The following is a 26008-nucleotide window of genomic DNA, read 5'->3' as shown; positions in this document are numbered from 1 at the left end:
TGTTGTGTATCTGATCAGCTTCCGTACAGGTGTATCGCACGAGTGATTTTTTCATGTGAAATTACGGCGCCATTACCAGCTGTACGGAAATAAAGTTGAAAGTTATTTTATGAACTATTTTATGCGGATATATTTTACGTACATGTACAATGCTTGAATATGTTTTAACAAGAGTATGTGCATGTATTTATCTATAATCTAAAATATAAAAGAGATTTTCTGTTTATTTATTACTACATAAATAGCTGAAGTCCAAATTATTCGAGTCACCGGTAATATGGGGTTGTTATTTACTACAGCCCGCCCATCAACATGTTTTTAAAAAAACATGATCTGAAATGCTTTCATTTCTCATTTTTAATTGGTTTAAAGTAAGGCTGTAAATTAATTAATAAATCAGAAAGTTTTTCAGATATAACAGAAAATAAGACGTTTAAGCTCCCGATATTTTAATCGGATCGTCAGTTTCAACATCAAGCGTGTTTAGAAAAAAAAACACGATGAATTAAATTGATTTGAATTTTGATTATATATCAATTGATTATTAAATATATTTGGTGAATTTATTTCAATTTATTTAAGAACAAATGAATTAAAAGGTACCCATTTACGTCGAGTTTTCAGATCACAAAAAAATAACTTCACGTTGACAGCCCCGACAATTTTCTGGGTCCGTGCAACTTAAGTCGACATTCATTTTTTTTTCAAATATGAAAAGGATATATATGTTTCAACCCTTGTTAAGCCATAATTTATTTATTTCTAAACATACGCTATTTCTATCAACGTCTCAGGTAACGATATCCACGGAGTGACACAGTGGCCACGGAGTAACACGGGCGGCCACCGTGCGACACGGTGCTTTTTCTTGAATTTTCCAATACACATACACGGTGTCACACCGTGTACACGGTGCGACACAGACCGTTTTCCACCGTGTTTTTTACACGGTGGGTGTCGGGATACTCGTGAGCTGTACTGTAATGACAAGACCAGTGGTCCAGAACATTGAACCCATGATTTCACACACAAATCGTGTTTTTTCGGGAAAAAGTTCCAACGTAAAGACCCCAGCAGGCAAAATCATACCCTGTTTATTATAAAAATCGAATTAATACTACGGAACGGATTTAACAAGTATATTTTCAAAAAGTGAACGCATAAAAATGTTTCTCACTGTATTATGTCACATTACCGGTATCAATACGCCCAATATAAACTTTAATATAGCAAGTGTCGTATAGTTTGGGGCGAAACCAACACTTATTCCAAAGACCAATGTCAAAAAGTTGGAACATAGATGAACGGTCTTTCTTCCTACTCTATCACTGAGGGAAGAAGCGAAGGCAGCTCCTATTAGCTGACCAACCATAACAAGGGTCTGAAGTAGTTCAGCCAAACTCGATCGATCACATATCAGGTCGAACTGCAAAGGAACGTCATGGTTTTGGTTTTTAAAATATATCAAACGAATATGAAAAATTAGTTACTTAGAAAAAAATGTTTCTTGGCTTACTAGATTATGTCTGTTATTTTTCTTTTTAGGGGGAGGGGGTGATAGATATATGGTATATTGTGTTTGAAAATTTGTGATTTTTTGGGAAACAAATTAATACTTATGCAAATAATTTTATTCCCGTATTATGAATCTAAAAAAGTAAATCACTGACTTACATGTAAGGGTGTATTCTGCTCATTCACGAAAAAAAAACCTACATTAAACTTTTTAGATGCTTAGATGATTTTTTAAAAGTACTATTCCTAAGGAATAAATTGAAAACAAGAAAAATGTATGTTCGTTTTCATTTAAGAGAGGTCCGATCCCCAGAACATGGGCCAAAAATAGTGTATGAAAATTCTCATAGAAAGTGCAATTTGACCAGAAATTCCTTCTAATTCAGAAAATAAAAGCAGATTTCAGACATTTTCAGTTTTGCTTACTCAAAAACATCTCGGAGTTCAATTTTAGACAAATCAAAAACTATGAAATAACTTTTTTGGTTAGTTATGCCCAAAAATGTGTGTTCCGCAAGTAAAATTGGAGCATAATTTTCGTTGCAAATATGGTAAATAAACCAATGTTAGACATGTTTCTAGAATCAAACTTTTTATGAAGGCATTTGTATACTTTCTTTACATATTATGGTTCCAAATGAAGGTATAAAAAGTGGGGGTTAGTGTGCATATAAGAAAAATATATTGTTGGTTACATCCCCACCCCCTTTTCCAATTGAAGCATTTTATAGTAACAAAATAAGCTATATTTGCAGCAAATCATAAACTTTTATTCACCAAACATTTAAAATTGGTGTATTTATCTTCAATAGCAATTGTAATTATGTAAAGAAAAATATTTAAAGAATATATAGTAGACAAGACATACAACCAAATAAACCTCAAAACAATTATTAAAATAGTGCTGATAAACCACCCTCTGGGTGTGACCTTGACCTTGGTGTGATTAACATGGAATGAAATAAGGTATTTGTTGCTAATTATATGTTCTAATTCATCAAAGTTTTTAAAATAAATAATGTAATTATAATGAAATTAAAAATTCATTTGATATTTTTCTTTCAAAAAAAAAGAGCAGCTAGATGCATATATTTTGATTGACAGTATTTCTCAATGAATGCAAGCAATGATCGGAAGAAAAAACTGCAACTTCAAAATGGATTGATGTCTGATCAATAAATTTTAACCAGTATATACATGTATGCGTTCTAGGTCAGAGCATACATTAATATTTCATATACATGCACATGCATGTATGATATATTCTAATAAACTGTTTGGTTTTATAGTAAATGAACACACATCAATGCATGGTTGCATTACAATATTGTCTTGTCTACTGATATAAGAAGTTGCACATTACTTATTCTGATCAGTTGGAAAACATCTGTTTAAATAAAAATTCCTTGAATGACAAAATCATTCCATTCAGGTAGCTAAAATATATGCATAAATTGAACACTTCATAGCAATGAGTGATTCAAAATATACTGTCAGTAGAATTTATCAATTTATCTTTATCAGGATTTTTTTTTTTTTTTTGGGGGGGGGTGTTGTGTTGTGTCACATCATACAGTACATACATCTACTAGAACTAATAACTAGTTCAGGAATAATGAAAATTAAAGGCAGGCAGTATATACAATTCTGATATAATAAGCTTTAACTATCACTTATAAAAGTATTTCCAAAATGTTCAGCAATGGAATGTAAAATTGTCATTGACTTTGTTACTCTTGGTCCACTTCCACACTTTTTTGACAAAACTTGTTGTGTGCCCTCTTCCTCCACTCAATGCTAGCTTTAGAACTGCATAGTTCAAGTCACTGGCAGCTATTTTTTCTATCCATACACTTTGTGATTCTCTTCATTGACAAATGTTCTTGTGAAAATGTTGCACTTAGCAGAGAGAATGATGCCTTCTAACTATTCTGTGAATCAAAATTTACTGACCATACAAATCTTTGAAGGAATGTGACATCTTGTAAAGCATCATGAGCAGCATAGTCACAATGTATGAATATGAAACTAAAGTCTGTTGGGTATTAGATGGCAACCCTGGGACAAAGCTTTGTATCAACAAATCCTGCACATGATTTTTAAAACCATCCATCTTTCCAACTGCTTACATGGTGTTGACTAAAACATGGCCGTCTTAAAACTTGATGCTATGCCAAGTGAGGATGGCTTAATTTCCTTTTCAATGAAGTACTCTAAAGCAGAGGAAAACAGGTTTGCCTCTGTGGAACATCTGACCACCTTTCACAGTTACGACTGTCAATTCAGATGCAGAGGAAGAATTGGAAATTTTGTTTGGACAAAACAGTTCCAGGGATCTTCTCCTCATACTGCAGCTATGAGGGAATTAATACCTATTAAACAAAAATTAATACATAATAAGCAAAATTATTGCTTAACTTGCTAGTTTTTCAATTTAGACTAGATATGCAGAAAAGAAATAACGACATTTTGAAGGTTAATTGTCCATGCCATTGTGTAACAAATTAATCATTAATTTGTCACATTTAATATTCATTGTGACCTATACATGTATTGTTTAGTGCTGAAAAAGAATAGTGCATACACACAATGCTTTAATTTCTTACACACTGTAGTATATCTTTACTATACATATACAAATGTAGCTCTACATGAAAATAGACAGTCAATTATAATTTAAATGCAAGATTCTCAGAAAAATATTGATCAAAATATTGACCAGTGATTTATTTTAAACTATTGACTGGCTTGAATATATTAAGAGGATCGTCTAAAAAAAAACACCAATAAATTAAATCGATACTGATTTGTAAATAAGCTGTCCCCTTTCATATTTCTTTGACTGCATTTGACAAGACACTATGAAAAATGATAAAATTAAAGAATAACTTTTCAGCCATTATCTCCTTTTAGTAGCAAGGTTTATTTCTATTGTAGAATTGCCGACAATTAAAATAAAATGAAAATAGTTACTATATAAACATTCAAATTTTGTTTCTCATAAATTTGCCATTTCGGTAACCGCATGGGCCGCCATATACACATGTATCGCCTGCTTGATTTGATTATAAGATCATACATATGCGATACATGTACTCGAAATTGAAAAAAAAAAATATGTTATGAGCATAGTGTAGCATAAACATTGCCATTTTAACTATACTGAGTCTAAAAGCACTGAAGACTTACATTTTTGCTGTTAACAAACTATCTCGATTTCCTCTTCTGGAATTTCCTCTGACACATTTCGTTCGTTAGTTGCAGTTCTAAAATAATTTTGTTGGCGATTATTTTGTTTGACTGTTTCCCCATCTTTCCTCATCTCGCAGTTGTCATTTTCCGAGGACTCGTACTGCTGTTTACGTTGCTTTGAAACGAAGCGACCCTTTCTCCTTTCCCTCTTCATTAGGTCTTTCCACCTTTCAGGTGAAAGACCTTTTGTATTTCTTATGTTTTTAGGTCTTTACACCACAGTGTAAAGGCCTATTGATATTGTTCTGTTTCTTATCATTTTTATTTTTCTTCCGTAAGCAAAAATGATTTTTTGTTTCGCGACTTATCGAAACGCTTTCATTCACGTCTTACTGCTTTCGGAAAATGATGAGGGCATTTGACCCTGCGTCTTAAAAACACCTCGCGTTTAGATACTATTGACGCGTGCACGTAAAAGTTTGTTATCGCTACTCCTCTGAAGCCGCGACACTTGCAAGTTGCAAACCTTCGCGGATGATGTCGGTCTGAAGTGTAGTTGAATCTCTCTGAAAGACAGAAGGTTTTGCAGTCTCCTCTTAGAACGACTGCCTCTCAAATTTTTTTAATTTTCATGAAAAAAAAAATGTAACGACTAAAGGTAGAGCCGCGAAACCACTGGCGATGGCTTCGAGGAACTTTTTGGCTGCACCAAAGGTCAAGGTCAAAGGTCAAGGTCAACTTGGATCGGTAAAGCTGTCTAATGCAAAAGTGTGTGATCTTTCGGCGCATGCGAATCCCCTGAAAGTTGACATTGACCTTTGACCTTGACCTTTGACCTTGACCCCTGGAGATATAGAGCCCTTTGACACAAATTCCAAGATTCTATCTTGCGCGACTAGTCTGTAAACCCCCTTTTTCACTTTTTGGGGTAACGGATGACCTTGACCTTCGACGTAAAAAAAAATTGTGCCAAAATGTTTGGTTTAGCATGCATACTCAGATTTTGGCTTTGTCGAATGATCTCGCGTCTTCTTTATTAGGTCTTTACACCACAGTGTAAAGGCCTATTGATATTGTTCTGTTTCTTTTTATTTTTATTTTTCTACCGTAAGCAAAAATGATTTTTTGTTTCGCGACTTATCGAAACGCTTTCATTCACGTCTTACTGCTTTCGGAAAATGATGAGGGCATTTGACCCTGCGTCTTAAAAACACCTCGCGTTTAGATACTATTGACGCGTGCACGTAAAAGTTTGTTATCGCTACTCCTCTGAAGCCGCGACACTTGCAAGTTGCAAACCTTCGCGGATGATGTCGGTCTGAAGTGTAGTTGAATCTCTCTGAAAGACATAAGGTTTTGCAGTCTCCTCTTAGAACGACTGCCTCTCAAATTTTTTAATTTATTTTGCATATTTTTTTTTATTTGTAGAGCATCAAAATTTACGCATTGGGTGGAATGGAAACAAGAATTATCAATTCTCGGTTTAGCCCTTCTGGGAAATCGACAAAATATTTTGTTCAGGCTATTGTCCAGGGGGAAAAGACAATAGCCAATGTTTCATCTTTCAAAAAACAATCCATTGAAAAACTCTTTCCCAAAAAGTGTTTTAAAATATTTAACGCAACGTACCATCAAACCTATGGATTTGAGCTCAAGGCGGATGCCACGGTGTGTAACGTTATTTTAACATATTTCTTACCTCTGTAAAATTAGTATCTTCAATCAATACAATAATTGCAGGTAAATAGCAGATCAATGACAAATATTTTTATATACCCTGAAAGTATTTAAATGGAAAAATTTTATTTCAACATTTTTAAAACTATATTATAGCACACACACACACACACACACACACACACACACACACACACACAGATATATATATATATATATATATATTGTAGATTATGGACACAAACTTTTCTCTCTCTGAGGCAGAGGAGGCCCTCCGCAATGGCTTTACAAACCCACCCATGCTGAGCATGGAGGACGCCGCCTCGATATCAAATGGGATACGAATAGCACTTTCTCCAGTTGCCATAACGACTGTAATTGCATTACATTTTTTTTGCTGTTTATAAGACTTATAATATTGCATTTCATTATTAAACGTAAACCTTTGTGCATCCTCAGGTGGGAGAGGCGTCAACAACATCCTACGGGGCTCAGCGGAGAGAGCTCCGTCTCTCCTATGAGAGACGGACGTGTGTCTTAACGTTATGGGGAGACAATGCCATCAATTTTAGCCTCAGAAACGATGTACTCTACACAATAAAATGCATCGTCCCCACACACGACTTTAACCATCAACGCTGTTACAATTCCACACCGGACACCACCTTTGAAGTAATTCAAATTTTGAATGTTACTACTGTTATAAACAGTTAATATTTAATCAGGAAAGTTAATTCTAAATATACATGACCTTTTTGATTCACAATTCATTATCTAAGAATTCTGTGTCTAAAAAAAATCAGTCGAAAATAAAATCGAAGACAACTTAAATAGTATTTATTAAAAACTAGCTGGCACGCTAATGAATAAACCCATAGTATTTGTTTCAACTGTTTACATGCAGTATTTATAGCATTCTTTGAGATTATAAGATTTCTCTTTGATTTGTCATTATTTTTGGTAGGTTTATAATACATTAATCTGTATATTTAAACAAATGTATATATCTAACATCTTATTCATCATTTCTCCCTTGAAAACTCATTAATATTTTTTAATCATTTTATTTCAACATGATATTTTTAATAATATTCAACATGATTTACTTCCTTTAGATCATTGAAGAAGCCCTCGAAGTTCAGGACTTCGAAGGAGTGGTAGAGAGCGTATCTTTTGAAAGGTAATGAACTATAAATAAGAAAAAAATGATCATATCCTAAGACATTAACCGATCCTAAAAAATATTACCGTCAATTAGATTGTAAATCATTTTATGTTTGAAACTTTTAAACAACCATTTGAAGAACCTTAAACCTTATAATCCGAATGATTCTTGATACGACTTAACAAAGCCTTAAGTTTAATATTTTTCCGAAAATGAAATTTCAGTCAAATCACTTTTTTGCAACTAAAATAAATCAGTATATAAAAATTTCAGTTAATAAACACACATCAAATTAAAGTCAATCTTATTGGAATGCTTATTTTTATTCAAAACAAATTAGTTTGACACTCTTCCTATAATTCATTTCTTTGATAAGCTATATTTTATAATATTTATTCTCAATGATTATCACTTTCATTTTTAGCAATTTGATCGAAGTAAATGGGGTTCTGCTCACAACTACTAACGAGCAGTTGAAGTACCTCTTTCCCAAAAACTGCTATGAAAGTATTAATGTGAAGGGAAAGAGATGCATGTCGGAAGTGAGCGAGATGTAAGTTTTGTTGTTTTTTTTTTAATAATTCTTCTAATTAGTATCAGCACATATTGTATTTCCAACATTAATTATATTTACCATAACTGGAAATTAACACGTTCCATAACATGAGAAGTCAACTAAAACTATAACTTCTGTAGTTCCCTGATGAATTTTTTATATTAATGATTCTTCAGTATTTTTTGTATTCACTACACAAATCAGTTTCATAAAAACAATATCTTTTTAATTACAGAGACTTTGCGAAGAAATCGAAGAAAGATTAGAAAAAGATGGACAGAAAGGAAGAGAGGGGTAGAGAAATGTAGAGAGAGATTAGAGAGAGCTGTAGAGAGATAGAGATGTACAGAGAGAGAGAGAGAGAGAGAAATGTAGAGAGAAATGTAGACAAATGTAGAGAGAAATGTAGAGAGAGAGAGATGGAGATTATATTATAGAGGAGAACAGACGAAAAAATTATGAAATATAAATATTTTAAAAATCTTTTACAGTTTTCTTATAATATTTTGTTAGCAAAAATATTTATTGCTGAATTCTGCTCGTAAAAAGCATTGTCCACCATATTTCTGTTGAATCGCCTCTATCCCGACAAGCCATTTCGCTATGGAGGTCTCACATGTGAAAATATGCATATTGTCTCGCAATGTTAATTGATCGCGATGAAATTTTCATATTCACGCACTTTTTGTAAGACAGGAGAAAATCATCAAATATCAAATAAAAAGGCATATACATTATTTACCTATGCAGACAAAATACTTCTAAAATACAAAGAAATAAATGCACAATCTAAGAAGATAAAGAAATGTAATACGTTGGCCACAAGTTGTAGGTGTAATCTGATGTAACGAAATCGAAGAGTTTATTTTTTAAGAAATAATCAGCAATTTAAAAAGTTCACCGGGATATGAAGTTGGTTGGTCAGGTGATCAAATCCTGTGAAGCCCAAAGGGCTTCTCAGTAAATTTGGTCGCGTACCAACCAACTTCATATCCCGGTGAACTTTTTAACATTGCTGTTTATTTCTTATATTTACGTTTGAAAAAGACAAATCGTTTAGATTTGTTAAAATTACCAAACTTTTATGTTTAAAATATTCCAAGCGACAATTATAAGCGCGTGCTATGACCATTGTGACTTCACGAAAACGTTCATACAGAATTTTCTATAGGTTCATATGAGGAAACATATTTGCAAATATAAATATATACCTTTGACAGTCCCGATTTATAAGCGGTATTCAGCTTTAACATTAAAAAAAAAAACAAATACAAGTTTATCGCTCTCATACAGCGGTAATACTTTTATAACGTACGACATAAAGTACGAGTAATTACTTAGTACTATGATTACGGTAGACAATATTTATATACTTTTGATAAAAAAAAAATAAATTTTTTTTTAAAATAATTAACAAAATTTCAACGCTTCGATATTTGTTTCTAATAAATTCATGCTAAAATTTCACTGAAAATCTTTGTTGCATTTTTATCAGCAACCTGTGACGGTATTTGTTGAAGTTCAACGAAAGATAACTCTTCCCTTCCAGACCCCGATTTCATATGAATTTTGTTTACATTTTCTCTCAGTTTGTTGATTTCCCGACTTGGCTCAAATACATGACTGGCCTTGATTCATTTCAGATTTTCCGTACTTGTAATCCAAAAATGCATGTCAGTTAGTAGATTTCTAAGCACGTGCATTCAAATCAACAGAAAAATGCTCAACACTTAATCCAACGTGACATTCCGACACCTTCAAATAGCCGCTCGCGACCAGAGTTTGACCTGGCATGTTCATTTCTTAGCCAACGCTATTCAGCCACATTGTTTACAAGCAGCACTGATTAATTAATTAATTAATAAACTGATCAACAAATACTGTCACCTCAACCAATCGCTAGTCGCCTATCTATTTTAAAGGTTCCACAACATTGGGTATCAATTTGAGATGGATAGAAGAGCGCTGGATCTCTTCTCTCCATCCTCATCCAAATTCACTACACAACTTTACATTTTTTATCCCCTTTCAAGTAACAAGCGACATAGCCTAGGGGGTAACGCTCTCTCCTACCAATCGAAGGGTTCTCGGATCGATACCCCATTGTGTAGATTTTTTGATTTTTTTTTAATTTACCGATTTCCTGCGATTGATTTGAACAAAACAACACGACCAATGAATGGTGTAAAGACCTCCTAATTGTTCCATGAACAATTAGTCTACTAGTTTATTATTATTTTTTTTTCTTCTCTTTTTTTCCAGGGACAGCTTTTTTATTTCAAGAGATATTGAATTATTTTTTTCTTTATGTTATTATAAGGCCATTAAAAGTTATGGCACCAAATGACCCTTTGCTCGATAACTCCCAGAACTTACAAAGTTATTGCCCTTTGGTACGGAAAGCTTGTTATCGCTACTCCTCTGAAACCATAAGAGATAGCAACTTGGAACTTTTACCAATGTCTTCACTACACTTAGAGGATTTCTGAGCCCCCCTTCTAGTAGTTATTGCCCCTGAAAATATTTGCATTTCCATAAAATCACTTCTAACTTTTTTATTCCTTATCATAGAGACTTCGGACTACTTGGGATGGAAGCGTCTACCTTGGCCGATCAAAATGACATAAAGGTTAAAGGTCAAGGTCATTTGGAAATCTTTTAATTAATGAGTTTTTAGATCTCTTTTGTTTAGGGTGGTAGAGAAAAACTTTTTCATGGATGTAGTAGGACATCTCAAGACATTTCAAAATATAACCCTTTGACCCTTACCATGTAACAATTATAGAGTTATTGCCCCTATTGTACAAAATGCTTGTTATCGCTACTCTTCTGAAACCATAAGAGATAGCAACTTGAAACTTCTAACAATGTCTTCAGTACACTTAGAGGGTTCTTCAATCTATTCATACCGAAAGGATCTGAGCCCCCCTTCTAGTAGTTATTGCCCCTGAAAGTGTTTACATTTCTATAAAATTACTTCCAATTTTTTTATTACTTATCATAGAGACTTTGGACCACTTGGGATGAAAGTGTCTACCTTGGCCGAACAAAATGACATCAAGGTCAAAGGTCAAGGTCATCTAGAAATCTCTTAATTAATGAGTTTTTGTATCTCTTTTGTTTAGGATGGTAGAGAAAAACTTTTTCATGGATGTAGTAAGACATCGTAAGACATTTCAAAATATCACCCTTTGACCCTTACCATGTAACAATTATAGAGTTATTGCCCCTATTGTACAAAATGCTTGTTATCGCTACTCCTCATTAACCGTTAGAGATAGAGACTTGAAACTTTTACTAATGTATTCAGTATACTTAGACGCTTCTTCAATCTATTCATACCGACAGGGCCCAAAGTCCTATTCTAGCAGTTATTGCCCCTGAAAGTTTCGAACATTCAATAAAATAACTTTTGAATCAATAATCATAGATACATCGGACCAATTGGTATTGAAGCGTCTACCTTGTCATATGAAAATGACATAAAGGTCAAAGGTCAAGGTCAAGCAATAAAAAATTGCAAACTTAATCGTTTGATACTTTTTTTTATGAAAATGACATAAAGGTCAAAGGTCAAGGAATAAAAAATTGCAAACTTAATCGTTTGATACTTTTTTTATGAAGTAAAGCAGAAAAAATACGTTATTCTAAGCAATCTTATTTCAAACATAAAAAAACAATGAGGTGGAAAGACCTCTAATTGTTCGAGAACAATTAGTCTACTAGTTTTCATATTGTTGTTTGCGCCGACTACGGTATGTCATAAATGACATAATTTTACCAATTCCTTTGTCACTTATGCATTTAATGAGGGTTTATTGTGTGAAATATGATTCATTTAATTTATTTTAGATGTTTTATTGAAAATTGTAACATAATGAATTTTACGACATGTTCATGTATAGAGACCCACTTGGGGTAAAAATTGATGACAAGAATACATCCTTAAAAGAGGTCAAAGATACTTTCCAGTGAACATTTTATGTGATGCATTTTTTAAACAATAAAATGCTTTCTTTGGTGATTCATTCGGGAAATGAAGGTAGTGACATTGCAGAAAAAATACATAACCCGCGTTTGTGGGTTATGTAAAAAATATTCTGCAATGATCACTACCTTCATAACCCGAATGAATCATCAAAGAAAGCATTTTATTGTTTATATTAACATCTTTATTTAAGCTAATCGATAAATTAATTAGGAAAAGTAAGTAAAATTCACTAAATTACTGTTGATGTACGGAAATAGAGGTAAAAATACTTGGGAGTTGTAAATATAAAAGCATTAACAAATACCTCCGTTGCAATTGTACTCAGTTTATCCAGCGTATACTTGTATCCGTTTGTACATTCCCAAACTGATGTATGCTCAGCACCATTTGTATCGTTGTGGAATATTTTAATCTGACATTTTTCATAGATGATGAGACTGGAATGATTGAACACCGATTGGTTAACGGAGGTTGCTGGTGTTGCACACTGAAAGTCCGGCCTATAAGCTGAAACCAAATCAAACAAATCTAAAGAAAACTACATATTTGTTTTACATGGTTTATGTCATCACTAGTTTCCTCAATATTCATGTTTCTCAAACAATTTCTGGTAAATAAACTTCTAGCCACAATAACAATTAAATTTAAACCAATTAAATACCAAGAATAAATGAACCTAACTCCAAAAATAATCAATTGATAATTTGTCATCATCTGATTAGAAATAACGATAATGATGTTTAAATTTATGAAGAACGAAATTATTCATTACTATTTCTATGTAATCATGTTCTTTGTCATTTCATTAATTGCATCATGGTTATAAAGTTTTGTGTAATCCTTTTTTGATCATTTATCGCCCTTCGTTATTGCTATCGGGTTCCATTTACAATCACCAAGTGAACAAATCTTAAACGCATGGTTTCATTAGAAGAACGAAGATGCTCCAAATTCCATACACTGAAATAGTAAAAAATTTTAGTTTATAATCAAACTATGAGTAATCATAAGTATTGCATACTTACATTTAACCAAGTAAACGAAACTGAAATTCATGTTTTCATAAGAAGGACAACGACGCTTCAAATTCCAAACATTGAAGTAGTAAAAATGTAAGAGTTTGTAACCAAACTTTGAGTAATTAACAGTAAATGAAAACTTTAACATTTAACGAAACTGATATGCATGATTTCATGAGAAGAACAAAGACGCTTAAAATCCTTACATTAATCTAGTGAAAAGTCTAAGTTTATGATTTAACTTTGAAGAATTATCAGTTGACAAAAACTTCACATGGTGAGAGTAAAATGTCACATAAACGCAACAGGTACGGTTTATAAATATGATTTTGGAACGCTAGAAAAAAATCCTTTATTAATTTTGTTAATGCAATAATTAATTGATAAAGAATAGTTTTTGTCAACTCCTTTTTGTGCCATAAACCTTCCTCATATGTAATATTTGTAATACGCTGCTTATCTTTCTTACCGATGAATACACCGATCAAAAGTTGAAAACCCGTCGTCCATATATGAAAGTATATAAATCCAATCTGAATCGTTTGGTATGGACCCCATCGACCATATCTGCAGGTGAAATTAATTTTGATTATAAGATTTTAATGCATCATTACATATTACGTCCATAACCACAATTTGTCTCGTTGGAAACGTTTAGATCTAGATCTGTAGAAGACGAAACAAGGATATTTTCCCCTCAGTTGTAATCGGGTTTTCCAACGAAAAAAATGATACCAAGTACATGTAAATAGTTTGTGTCAAATCTATACAATATTAAAGCGATAAAATCTTAGTATCTTAGTGCCATTTCCGACAAAATGGCAAAACATTAACTGGCAATATTTGAAATATACACCATATTTCACCTGTTACAGTGCAAATGAATTGGCTGTGACAAATTGACGCGGACGTTTGAGAAAACATTGGATTGGAACTGTATTATTTCATCAATTAGTGAATAAATTATGAATCAGCAGATATGAGAATATCACAGTTCGGGAGAGATTATACTCAAAGGCAAAGCATTGTTCGATGTCTTCAGAGAATCATAGGCGCTCGCCAGCTAATTTTGCAAAGGACGAACGATATCTATGTCTACTCCCTATACTATGAAACCAACTGATTTTGATTATAAAATAGATTTTATTGTATATAGGGTAGACATATATAAATAGATATCGTTCGTCAAAATTAGCTGGGGAGCGCCAATGCAGAGAGTCACTAGTCTGAAAAAAGTCGGGCCATTGTTAAATCAGGGTCTATTCCATGAGAAAAAAAATTCAAATTCCAATTTAATTTTAATCAAAATTATACCCAGATAAAAAAAACCCTTTTTTTCGCTAAGTGAATGTATAAGAATAGATATTCGCGTCCATTGTTTATCTAGCATATACACAAACATTTAGTGATTCAGCAATAGTCGCCGACGATCGAAAAATCGTCGTTAGACTACTGCCGATGCCGACAATCGATAGCTGAAAACTAACATCGATAGTCGATGAATGTTTGACAAAAAAATTAACTCGCACTAAACAAATCCGTTTGAGAATAATGATCCCCGTAGAATAACGACCGGGGGTCATTTTTCGACGTAGAACAATGCCCCCCCCCCCTTGCTGAGAAAAAATTGGATTTTTCTGAAGAATAAAGACCCAGGGGTTTTTTTCTTCATGTTAAACATGAAGACAAATGACCCCCGCTGTAAACAAAAATAGAACTTGGTTACCCCGTATCCAATATACGACTTTGAAATTACTTGAATTTTTATTCTATTCAACTGATTTTGAAGTTCTAAATAAATCGCTGCATATAGTTTTTCATATCCGTAGCAAGCACACACAAAGCACTCTTACATTGCCACAAATTGATTGTTAACATTAACGTCACTTCTCTCGTCGACATATGGCGAGATATGACGCAAAAAAAGTAAAACAAATTAATACACAATGAGGATATTATGTAATAATTACCGAACAATTATCATGAAAGAACAAGATATCTGTGAGCCAATGCTCACTAGTGATACCCCCGCTCTGATGTGAATATGCAAAATAAGCAAAGTCGACATTTAAAAGAAAGCTGGCATCCGATTAGTACAGAAATATATCCCACAATATGGCATGCCTAAACAAATAGTGTATTAAAATTTCAAGCATCTGCGATATATAGCTGCTGAGAAATCTTTGAAGAAAATTTGTTTGAAAATTTTGGCTAAAAATAAACAAAGTACTCATTTAACAGGAAGTTGACGTCCGATTAGTACAAAAATATATCCCACAATATGGCATGCCTTAACAAACACTGTGTAAAAATTTCAGGCATCTGCGATAAATAGCTGCTGAGAAATCTTTGACGGAAATTTGTTTGAATATTTTGGCTAAAAATAAACAAAGTCATTATTTAACAGGAAGTTGACGTCCGATTGATACAAAAATATATCCAACAATATGGCATGCAAAAACAAATAGTGTGTAAAAATTTCAAGCATCTGCGATAAACAGTTGCTGAGAATTCTTTGACAAAAATTTGTTTGAAAATTTTTGCTAAAAATAAACAAAGTCGTCATTTAACATGAAGTTGACGTCCGATTGATACAAAAATATATCCCACAATATGGCATGCCTATACAAATACTGTGTATAAATTTCAAGCATCTGCGATAAACAGTTGCTGAGAATTCTTTGACAAAAATTTGTTTGAGAATTTTTGCTAAAAATAAACAAAGTCGTCATTTAACAGGAAGTTGACGTCCAATTGGTACAAAAATACATCTCACGATATAGCATGCCTATACAAATACTGTGTAAAAATTTCAAGCATCTGCGATAAACAGTTGCTGAGAATTCTTTGACAAAAATTTGTTTGAGAATTTTTGCTAAAAATAAACAAAGTCGTCATTTAACAGTAAGTTGACGTCCAATTGGTACAAAAATATATCCCACAATATGGCATGCCTTAACAAACACTGTGTAAAAATTTCAGGCATCTGCGATAAATAGCTGCTGAGAAATCTTTGACGGAAATTTGTTTGAATATTTTGGCTAAAAATAAACAAAGTCATTATTTAACAGGAAGTTGACGTCCGATTGATACAAAAATATATCCCACAATATGGCATGCACAAACAAATAGTGTGTAAAAATTTCAAGCATCTGCGATAAACAGTTGCTGAGAATTCTTTCACAAAAATTTGTTTGAGAATTTTTGCTAAAAATAAACAAAGTCGTCATTTAACATGAAGTTGACGTCCGATTGATACAAAAATATATCCCACAATATGGCATGCCTATACAAATACTGTGTATAAATTTCAAGCATCTGCGATAACCAGTTGCTGAGAATTCTTTGACAAAAATTTGTTTGAGAATTTTTGCTAAAAATAAACAAAGTCGTCATTTAACAGGAAGTTGACGTCCAATTGGTACAAAAATACATCTCACGATATAGCATGCCTATACAAATACTGTGTAAAAATTTCAAGCATCTGCGATAAACAGTTGCTGAGAATTCTTTGACAAAAATTTGTTTGAGAATTTTTGCTAAAAATAAACAAAGTCGTAATTTAACAGTAAGTTGACGTCCAATTGGTACAAAAATATATCCCACGATATGGGAAGCCTATAAAATACTGTGTAAAAATTTCAAGCATCTGCGATAAATAGTTGCTAAGATAAATGCGACAGAAATTTTTGTTACGGACGGACAGACAGACAGACTGACAGACAGACACACAAGGGTAAAACAGTATACCCCCTCTCCTTTGGAGCGGGGGTATAATTATTGGTTTTAAAATATACGCAATATTCATTGGTGAATGAATTGTCAAAGGAAGAATGATACATGTATAAATTTTTTATGGGAAAAGACTAAGGACGCAGGTAACGTAGGAGCATGAATACTTCTTATTTACATTTTTGGGGGGAAAGTGATTTTTAAAAAGTCGTTTTACGTTTACTTAGTTTTGTTTTCTTCTAGGTTTTACATGAACATCAATATTCTAAACTTTTGTTGTAATTTTGTATTTGAGATCATCAATAGACTTTATTCTTTTAGAGCAAATGTGTGAAGAGTACCTGACTATAGTAAATCTTAATAGATAATAAACACTGATCGATTATAATAAGAATAGACTGTTTCTAAAAGCGTTGACAAGGGGTTCGGGCTCATATTAGGAGTTTATACCCCCCTTTGATTTTGATCACACGATCTTTCCAAAGTTCTCAATGCTCATACAAACTATTGATACATCAATCATCTTGATATTAATTAAAGTATGCCGATGATAAAGTAAAATATATTTTCTGTTCGAGTACTCCAAGTACTTTGACGATTTTCCTTATTGGCCTTTAACTTCCCCTGACGTAATGGCTGCTGTCAGTGCCTGCTAACTTCAGCTTGATTATATTGCCTAACAGTAAACGTTTTATAATTTTGGTTTCATCATTAACTCTGGGTGATACACTTGCATACCCAGCAGTTTGTAGTAGGGGGAGTCGTCAATGCAAGTATAATTCATGAACAATATCGATGTGTTGACACTCGTAAAAATAAGATACATATGGTGTTCCGATGGGACCACTTCGACCTTCGCACTTCCGCCTATAGTGAGAAGCTGCGAGAGTCCGAAGATATGATGGCGAAAGTGCAAAGATGCTAGGGCGAAGCACGAAGATGAAAGTGTTAAGTTACGAAGGCAAAGAAGCGATACTACTATCGCTCCTTCGCCTTCACAACTTTTATTTTATAAAATTAAATTATTCAGGCCGACCAGGGGGGTGGGGTCCGGACCCCCTCTCCCATTCTACTGCGTGAAATTTTTAATATTGAATTTTCAGGGAGGCGGACCTCCTCTCCCCCTCTAGATCCATGCATGAGCAAGGAATGAAATTAGAATGTTACTGTGTTTGATCCGCGGTAACAGATGGCTGGTATGTGACAGGAGTCTGGAAGTGCATATGTACACATTATGGCAGACAATACATTTTATGTGGAGTATAAAATGATTAGGCATAGCCAACACTGGTAAACATATATGCCACATGTACACATTAAATATTTACAAACATTCAAAGTAAGCACGATGGCCTAGCGCATGCGTACCAATAATAGCATGGATTAATCGGAAAACTATGGCAAGTAGGGTGCCTGCATCAAATTCTATGTATTCGACCGATACTTGCTGAATGCGAAAAAAAAGGCGAATGTGAAAGTGCGAAGATGTTTAGGCCAGAGTGCGAAGTTGCGCAGGCGAAGGAGTGATAGTAGTATCGTTCCTTCGCCTTCGCCATCGCATCTTCGCGCTTTGCCATCGGAACACCATAGATATATGTAAATGTAATCGTTAAGATGACAACCATACCCTGAAGCAATACGTCAGTATCTCGTTTTAACGGAATGATTTTTATTTTTCAAGATGTACCTCTTCTTTCACTTTAAGTTAATTTGAATATGAATTATAATATATGTTACTTTCTGTTAACTGCAGCAGTAAAAATTATAATATTGTAAATACTATTTCACAAATAATAAAAAAAATATACTGTAAAACTTTAATCTATAAGGGGTCTTTATTTTACAGGGGTCAATTTCTTTTATGTAGAGGGTGCTCATTTTAAACCGGGTTTTCCAACGGAAAAATCCGGTTATTAGTCCCCCACCGGCTTTCACCGGAGGGGACTAAAGCTTTCCTCTGCGTCCGTCAGTCCGTCCGTCTGTCTGTCCCACTTCAGTTTTCCACACATCTTTCTGCGTTTGAGGAATAATATGAAAGAACTATATATGATAAGAGTTAAATTTTGCCCCCAAAATTCACCATTTTTTAAGTGTTTCGGGTACAATAAAATGTTAACTAATTTTTTAGAAGAGTTGATATAAAATATATTTTTCATCTATTTATTTTATTTATTTGCACTCACTGGCTGTATATGACGTCAGAAGTGACGCCATTTCTATAATTCAATCAAAATCGGCAAAAAATTGACATTTTTCTTATATATTTACGAATGGGAAATATAGAGCGCATGCTTGAACAAGGACAATTTTTTGGTCTCTTATTAGTCTTGGCTAGATACATCTCTGATTAAAATATTTTATTTGTTCAAGATTGCGCTCTATGTTTTTGGAAGGAAAAACTGCTTGAAAACAAGCTGTTTTACGCTAAAAATGCAAAAATGGCGGGAAAAGGTTGTCTTTACGATGTCATATTTCTAAATTGTGGACACTTGAACCAAAATGAATATTATGTAAACACATCACATACATATCTGTATTAAGAAAACAAAGAATGATAGTAAAATGTTGATGTTCATTATAGGGGGCCATTGTTGGCCCTTATCATATATAGTCCTTTGTTGAACAGCTTCAAAATGTCAAACTACAGATCAAGTTTACACTTTTGTAGTGTCTGGTTGACATATTTTTTAGAAAATTAATTTTTTATATTCCAATTTGGTAATGTTCGGGTTCGATATTCTGCATAACAGTGCATTGTTTTCACAATTTGATCAAAAATTTTATTTTTGTTTTTTATGTATAAAATGGTTAACTGGTGCATTTTAAATGATTGACCAAAATATGGAATGTTAAATTCAAGTTACAAGCAAGATACAGAGGTAAAAATTGGTTGTTAGGTAAACAAAGCTCGAGTCTTATAGTTGTTTACAAAAAATGTAATGTAGAAAATTACCATTTCTTAGACAAAATGACATGCATAAACAATTTAATCTAATTCATTAACTTCATAAATACTATTATCAACAAAAGAAAGATACATTTGATTGAAACTTACACCAATACAACACATATGTAAAAAATGACAATATTGAGCTTTGTTTACAAACAAAGAATTATGAACTCTCTATCTTGCTTATAATTTGATATTTGACTTTCAAATTTTGACATAGCATTATAAACTTCTATATTTATCAGCATAAACATTGAAAATGGAAAAATAAAATTTGAAAATTTTAAATCAAATCGTGTCCAAGTCCCTTTAAAATGGTTAAAATGGCGGGCGGGCGGCTGCCAAAAGGGTACCCTCATTGTACGGATAACTCCTCCTACAGTTCTCAAGATAGGAAGATGGTTTTTTTGCAGATCAATTGTACATATATTAGACGTGTGCATAATGCTAGGATTTTTGATTTCCGATAACTTATGAAAAAAATACCAGCTTTTGAACTTAATCATTTTTGGCAAAATATTGGATATAGGGTAGCTGCAGAACTGTCGCTCTCCGGGAAAAAAATATTGACAGACCGGAGAGCTACAGGGCCACCCATTGAAAAAATTGTATATTTATTGCGCAGAAAAACGTGTGCTAGTTTTGGACTGATAAACCTTATTTATACGCAAATTCTGTGAAAACAATTAGTACCATTAAATTCTTCATGAATTTAATGGTACAGCGGCAGTTCTTCTTTTTTAAATAAATCTTTTGTTTATGATCAGCGTTTACAACGATTTAAAAAAAATACCATTAAGATGATTATTTATTATATATGTCTACCTTCGCACAGGAAATATGAACAACGTTCAGTTTCATCTTGACAACAGGGATGGGGTAATGGTAATTTGTAATGGTAAATGAGTGTAATTCATTACAAATTTTGATGTAATTGGAAGTAATGTGTAATTGGCCATATTTTCAATTACATGTACTGGTAATGTAATTAATTACCATAAAAAAGGCATGTAATTCCAATTACTTTTCAATTACTTTCAATTACACACTGATGGACATATAAATATTAAGCTATCCACTACCCATTCCCCCCCCCACCCCCTACAATGGTACATTAGGTCAAGTTCGAAGAGTAGTTAATAAGCATTAAACTATTATTATAAGTATCATTATAATACTAAATATTTTTCAAAATGGATTTTTTCAGTGATTCAATATTTAATGATAAGTTTTCCAAATTTAATTAAGTACATGTATTTGATGATTTGTTTGATCTCTTTTTTCTTAAAAAATACTTATTTCCCTTCTTATTAGAATAATTAGTGTGTCAAGTATCATTTAATTAGTTTAAAACATCACTGATTAATTTACAAACAACATCAGTGTTATCGAAATTATATAAACTATCAAGTCATGCTTTGTAATTGATAGCCTAAAATACACAGAGCTAAAACGCATGGCTTCAAATGCGTTTAAGTTTTTGATGCCTAACATGTCCACAGGGTGTGTTCCTTTATTGCTAACATTTTGATAATTAGGTAGAGAACAACAGGTGTGAATTGTGTTTTGATAACAATTAAAGTCTGCCCTCTACCCTTGATTAACCTGTACTTTGGCATTGTATTTACAAAGAAAAAAAATAGTGTATAAAAATGCAAAGGAGAAAGCTTTCATATTATAGTTTTGCATGCAAGAAATGCTATAGGTGTAGGTTAAGGGATATGACTTTTAAATGTTTATTGAATATCAGGGTATATGGAACACCTCCATATTGTGACTACCAGTACCTGCATTTTAAAATAAACAATAAAAACCAAATTTATATTTTTTCTTTCCAAAAATTGTAATTAATTATTAGAATAGTTAGCAAATTCTCAAACAGTGCAATTTTTTTGATTATGAGGAAATGTTATTCATATTATAGATATACCTCCTTAAATGTTTATGTGTTGTATATAAATCATGGTACCGTTTTAGGAAATTTTGATGAAAATGTAATTTGTAATTTAATTGCATCTGCAAAGTAATTGTAATCTAATTAATTACATTTGAAAACTCTTGTATTGGTAATTTAAATGAAGAATTTAAGTAAGTAATTGTAATTTAATTAATTACTTTCCATTGTAATTGACCCCATTCCTGCCTGACAAGCACCATATGATCACGAATTAACTTCAGCAGACAAAAAAATAAGTCAAACAGCTGAGAAAAAAAAATTAATTCAGCCCCAGATTACTGTAGTTCAGAATGCTGTCTCTAAAATTGGTTTGAGTGCTGAAAGAAAAAAAGAAGTTGACCGATTGGACCCCCCCCCCCCCCCCCCCCCCGGACAGATTAGGATTTTTGAGGATTTTAGGAAATTGACTTCTACCCTTTTTTTTTCCTTTTTTTTTTTTTGCTTGTCAAGAATTTTTGGATGAGTCTGCCCCCCCCCCTACTTTCAAAATCGATGCTACGTGCCTGAAATTAAGGAATGGTGTTGCTGTTTTAAAAGGAGAACATACATGTAACTATTGTCAATTTTCTTCTAGAAACCCCAAACTAACATGGAATTTTAAAGTTAATGAATGAAAATAAAATCAATATGACAGAAATAGTTGATAGGCATCTTCTATTAAAAAATGGATCCATTGCAATAACGCACGACGGCTGGAGTAGTTGTGCAACAGAAAGTTATAGCACAATGACTGCACATTTCATCACAAGTGCCTTGGAGTTGCGACTAGTTGTCCTGCATAGACATCAGGTTCTGGGGGTCCCATACCAGTGAAAAGATTGCAGATGGACTTAAAAGTATTTTCTGTTATCTTAAAATGTTAATTGTGTAAGATTAAAAAATATGGGGAGGAAAAAATGATAATATATCGAGGCTTAATTCAAATTTCTTTCTTTTTCATAAACCGTGTCTGCATGGAACATACCAAACCCAACATGTGACACAGATAATGCACCGAATTCTTGGATGGGAGCGCTTAGACTATTATGGACATCGCATTAATTTGATTTAAGCAAGCACTGAAGTTTATGAAGTACAAAAATATTGTCTAAATGTAGAAAATCAGTTGGACATTTTTACGAATAAACTAGTTTTAATGATTGATTGAAAAACAGGCAAGCTTTTTTTAGCCAATGAGAAACTGATTGGGCACAAATTGATTGTTGACTGTCCCACTCGGTGGAACTGTTCTTTAGACATGTTGAAGCGTGTATTAGAACAAACCCCTACCATCAGTGCTGTAGCAAATGATAAACATGTTAGACAATGTAAAAGATTGTTGTTTGCGTTTTGAAGAATTTCAAAGAGCCTCATGTATTTTATGTGTTGAACTTAACCCGACAATGTGCAAGGTTCTAGTGACCTTTGAGAAAATCAAGAAAATTCTTAATAATCCAAATTTTAGTAGCGTTATTCAGATGGTGGTTTCTATAATGAAGGTGGAAATATGTAAAAGAATAAGAGATGAGGAAATCCCACTTATGGCTGCAATGCTCAGTCCCGATACTAAGAACCTCATTTTTGTGTCAGAGGCATCAACATCTTCTTCAAAAAGCTTTGGCTGTTTCAAATTGAAATCTTAATATCAAAAAGGAAAATATAGAAACGGTTGCAGATGGCCGTAGTGGGACTTCATCTGATGTTCTTCCCAAGCTTCCGTTTTGATAGTGAATGTGAAGTTCAGCAAGGTAATGTTCCCTGTGCAGATGATGAAATGTTAGACGATTGGGATGTATTCAGCTAAAAAAATAAAATGTTCCGACTTTGAAGATTAGTTTGATGATGTTTTTTTTGTTCATGAAGATAAAGTTTCATTGGCAGTGGCTGTGGAGAAAGAATTTCCTACATTTTTGGGGAGTACTAAATGTGCTAAAGATAGGGACACCATATTATTACAGTGGTGGCATAATGAATTTATTTTTCCTAGATTAGCTACTCTTGCAAGAAAATACTTGACAAATCCTGCCTCCTCTGTGCCAAGTGAAAGGGTATTTAGCATCTGTGGAAATATAATTACAAAAAAGAGGTCTAGAATGAGACTATTTCAGGTGGACACTATAGTGTTTTTGAAAATGAATGGATTTGTACTGTTGAAGAGTGGAAAACTAAAAAGTAGTTTTAAATATCTGGAAATTTTTTGGTATTTTTTATCTACCGTATATCAGGTTATTTCTGCGTCATGTTTTTTTCCGCGAATCAGAGCTTAGAACGGTATATAAAATTTACGCGAAACAAATCTTCACCATTTTAAACTAAAATTGTAAATATACATGTAATTCACGATTGTTTAAACCTGTGAGGTAAGAGGAGAAAAGTATCTAAATTGTCGCTCCTTCTAATGAAAATGTGGACAATGAAACCATTTATACGATTTCTTTCATGTGAAATAATTACCGATAGTTATTTCAGAGACGCAAACAGTCCGTACTGTTACTTACCTGTTTACTTTATCAGGAAAGAGAGAACTCTATTATAAGAACAAACTTTGTATCAAATTTACGCTAGTTTATTTTCCGCGATTCGGAAATCGTCGCGAACAAAGCGAAAATTGGATACCCGCGGAAAAAAAACTGATATACGGTAATACATATTTGATAAATAATTGAACATAATGTTCATACTTACTACATGTACTGCTTGTTATAATAGAAATAACACTGATATGTAACAGTTACTGTGTAAAAGCTGAATGTCTATATTCGTTTTTCTATTTAAATGAAATATTTTTTAATGTTATTGATAACTATAATGGGACCATCCTTCTGTGTACGGCGGTCCAAATCATGGTGTGCCATCTCTCGCCAACCATAAACTCATATACTACTATACATGTATCTATTGATTTGTCGTTGTTTTTAATTATAAATATCTATCTCATTTACCGATCATTTAAAACATAAATTTATCAAATACACCAGATCTGCATAAAACTCAGATACATAGTACGTTACCAAATACCTTGATAACTACTTACATGTAATTCTTGTCAAGCTCCGTTTTCTTTTTCCCATTGCCTTTAGAATCCAAATTTGACATGTTCCTAACTTTGCTTCTTGGGTACTAATGTTTTAGTGCATTCTTTTTTACACTCTCAGTTAATCGTCTTGTTTTAAATTTCAACCGTGATGATGAATATTATTAAAAATAAAATTTGACCAAAATCGTGACCATGCAAAAATATAATATATATTACCGTCTGAAAATTTGACTTTTTAAGCCAATAGCATAACTGGTCTTGAAATTATAGACCGGGGTATGGGGTCGTTTAGTTTGTAAATCTACATGTATAGCAAAGTGATTTAATTTCAAGATTTCAGCATATACATGTACTCTCTTTAGTCGGAGTGATGTCAAATATATGTTTACACACGGCCAAGCGTCGTCTGAGAATGCAAATGAATAATATTATAAAGTTTATGACTATAAAGTTTATGCTTCTTGGGCACTAATGTTTTAGTGCATTCTATTTTACACTCTCAGTTAATCGTCTTGTTTTTAAATTTCAACCGTGATGATGAATTATATTAGTTTTAAAAAGAGAGAGGTAACACTATCTATAGTATGTCACAATTTTGAGTATTAAATCTATTGTCTAATGTGGTTTTCTTTTCTTACGGAAGAAATCAAATTGTTAATAGGAAAAATGTTGATCAATGTATGTTGCATAACTAAACATAATCAGAAAACCGACATTACTGTCACAATCAAATCCTAGTAATTGCTGTAAAACAGTAGTGCAAGTTGTTTTTATGTGTAGTGGATTTATCCCGTACTGAACCCCAGTGTTTTGATAGACTTTTTATTTTTATCCCGTATGGAGCCTCATATTTTTCAGTTTGGCATTGGTCAGCATAATAGACTCAACCTGGGTCATTCTACCCGCATTGTTAGGGCTTTCTAAGGTTTGAATTTTGCAGTTCTGGACAGAGCGCACGATTTCCCCACACGGATCTGACCACGTGTATTTAATTTTGTAATTGCCTGGTAACTAGATCTCCAGACGGGGTCCCGGGGTTAGTCACATTCTACGCATGGACGAGGCTCTGTGTATTGGCCTGATAGGTGATGGTGACTGACGGCCTATGGTGGACGACCGGAAGAGTTTCCAGTAGTTGATTACCTGGAGCAGGTGAACTGGTGGACACGATGGATACAATGGACGATGATTCAGGGTAGCATGGTGATGGGCGGAGACAGGAGGATTAGAGCATAAGG

At 33.2% G+C, this 26008-nt stretch overlaps 1 protein-coding gene and 1 long non-coding RNA gene across 4 annotated transcripts; one reads left to right on the top strand and one right to left on the bottom strand.

Annotated features, from left to right (window-relative positions):
- Positions 1 to 981: 981 nt before the first annotated feature.
- Positions 982 to 25099, bottom strand: LOC136276163 (uncharacterized). 3 transcript variants are annotated; one of them, XR_010714582.1, is made up of 6 exons: positions 24768 to 25096; positions 13585 to 13682; positions 12869 to 13056; positions 12401 to 12603; positions 1196 to 1426; positions 982 to 1090 (listed from the first exon to the last, which is right to left on the bottom strand). It is a non-coding gene; the product is annotated as an uncharacterized lncRNA (long non-coding RNA). The 3 variants fall into 3 exon arrangements; XR_010714584.1 differs by having other exon boundaries at positions 988 to 1090; positions 1178 to 1426; positions 24768 to 25099; XR_010714583.1 differs by lacking the exon at positions 12869 to 13056 and having other exon boundaries at positions 24768 to 25088.
- Positions 6618 to 8487, top strand: LOC117688843 (uncharacterized). Its single transcript, XM_066087280.1, has 5 exons — positions 6618 to 6758; positions 6844 to 7056; positions 7500 to 7564; positions 7974 to 8102; positions 8341 to 8487. Exons 1-5 carry the CDS (start codon positions 6618 to 6620, stop codon positions 8369 to 8371), a joined length of 579 nt encoding a protein of 192 aa, XP_065943352.1. The 3' UTR covers positions 8372 to 8487.
- Positions 25100 to 26008: the final 909 nt, after the last annotated feature.

Source organism: Magallana gigas, chromosome 6, assembly GCF_963853765.1.
Source record: "Magallana gigas chromosome 6, xbMagGiga1.1, whole genome shotgun sequence".
Taxonomy (NCBI): domain Eukaryota; kingdom Metazoa; phylum Mollusca; class Bivalvia; order Ostreida; family Ostreidae; genus Magallana; species Magallana gigas.
The sequence above is the reverse complement of the archived record's forward strand: the minus strand, read 5'-3'. Positions and strand labels throughout refer to the sequence as shown.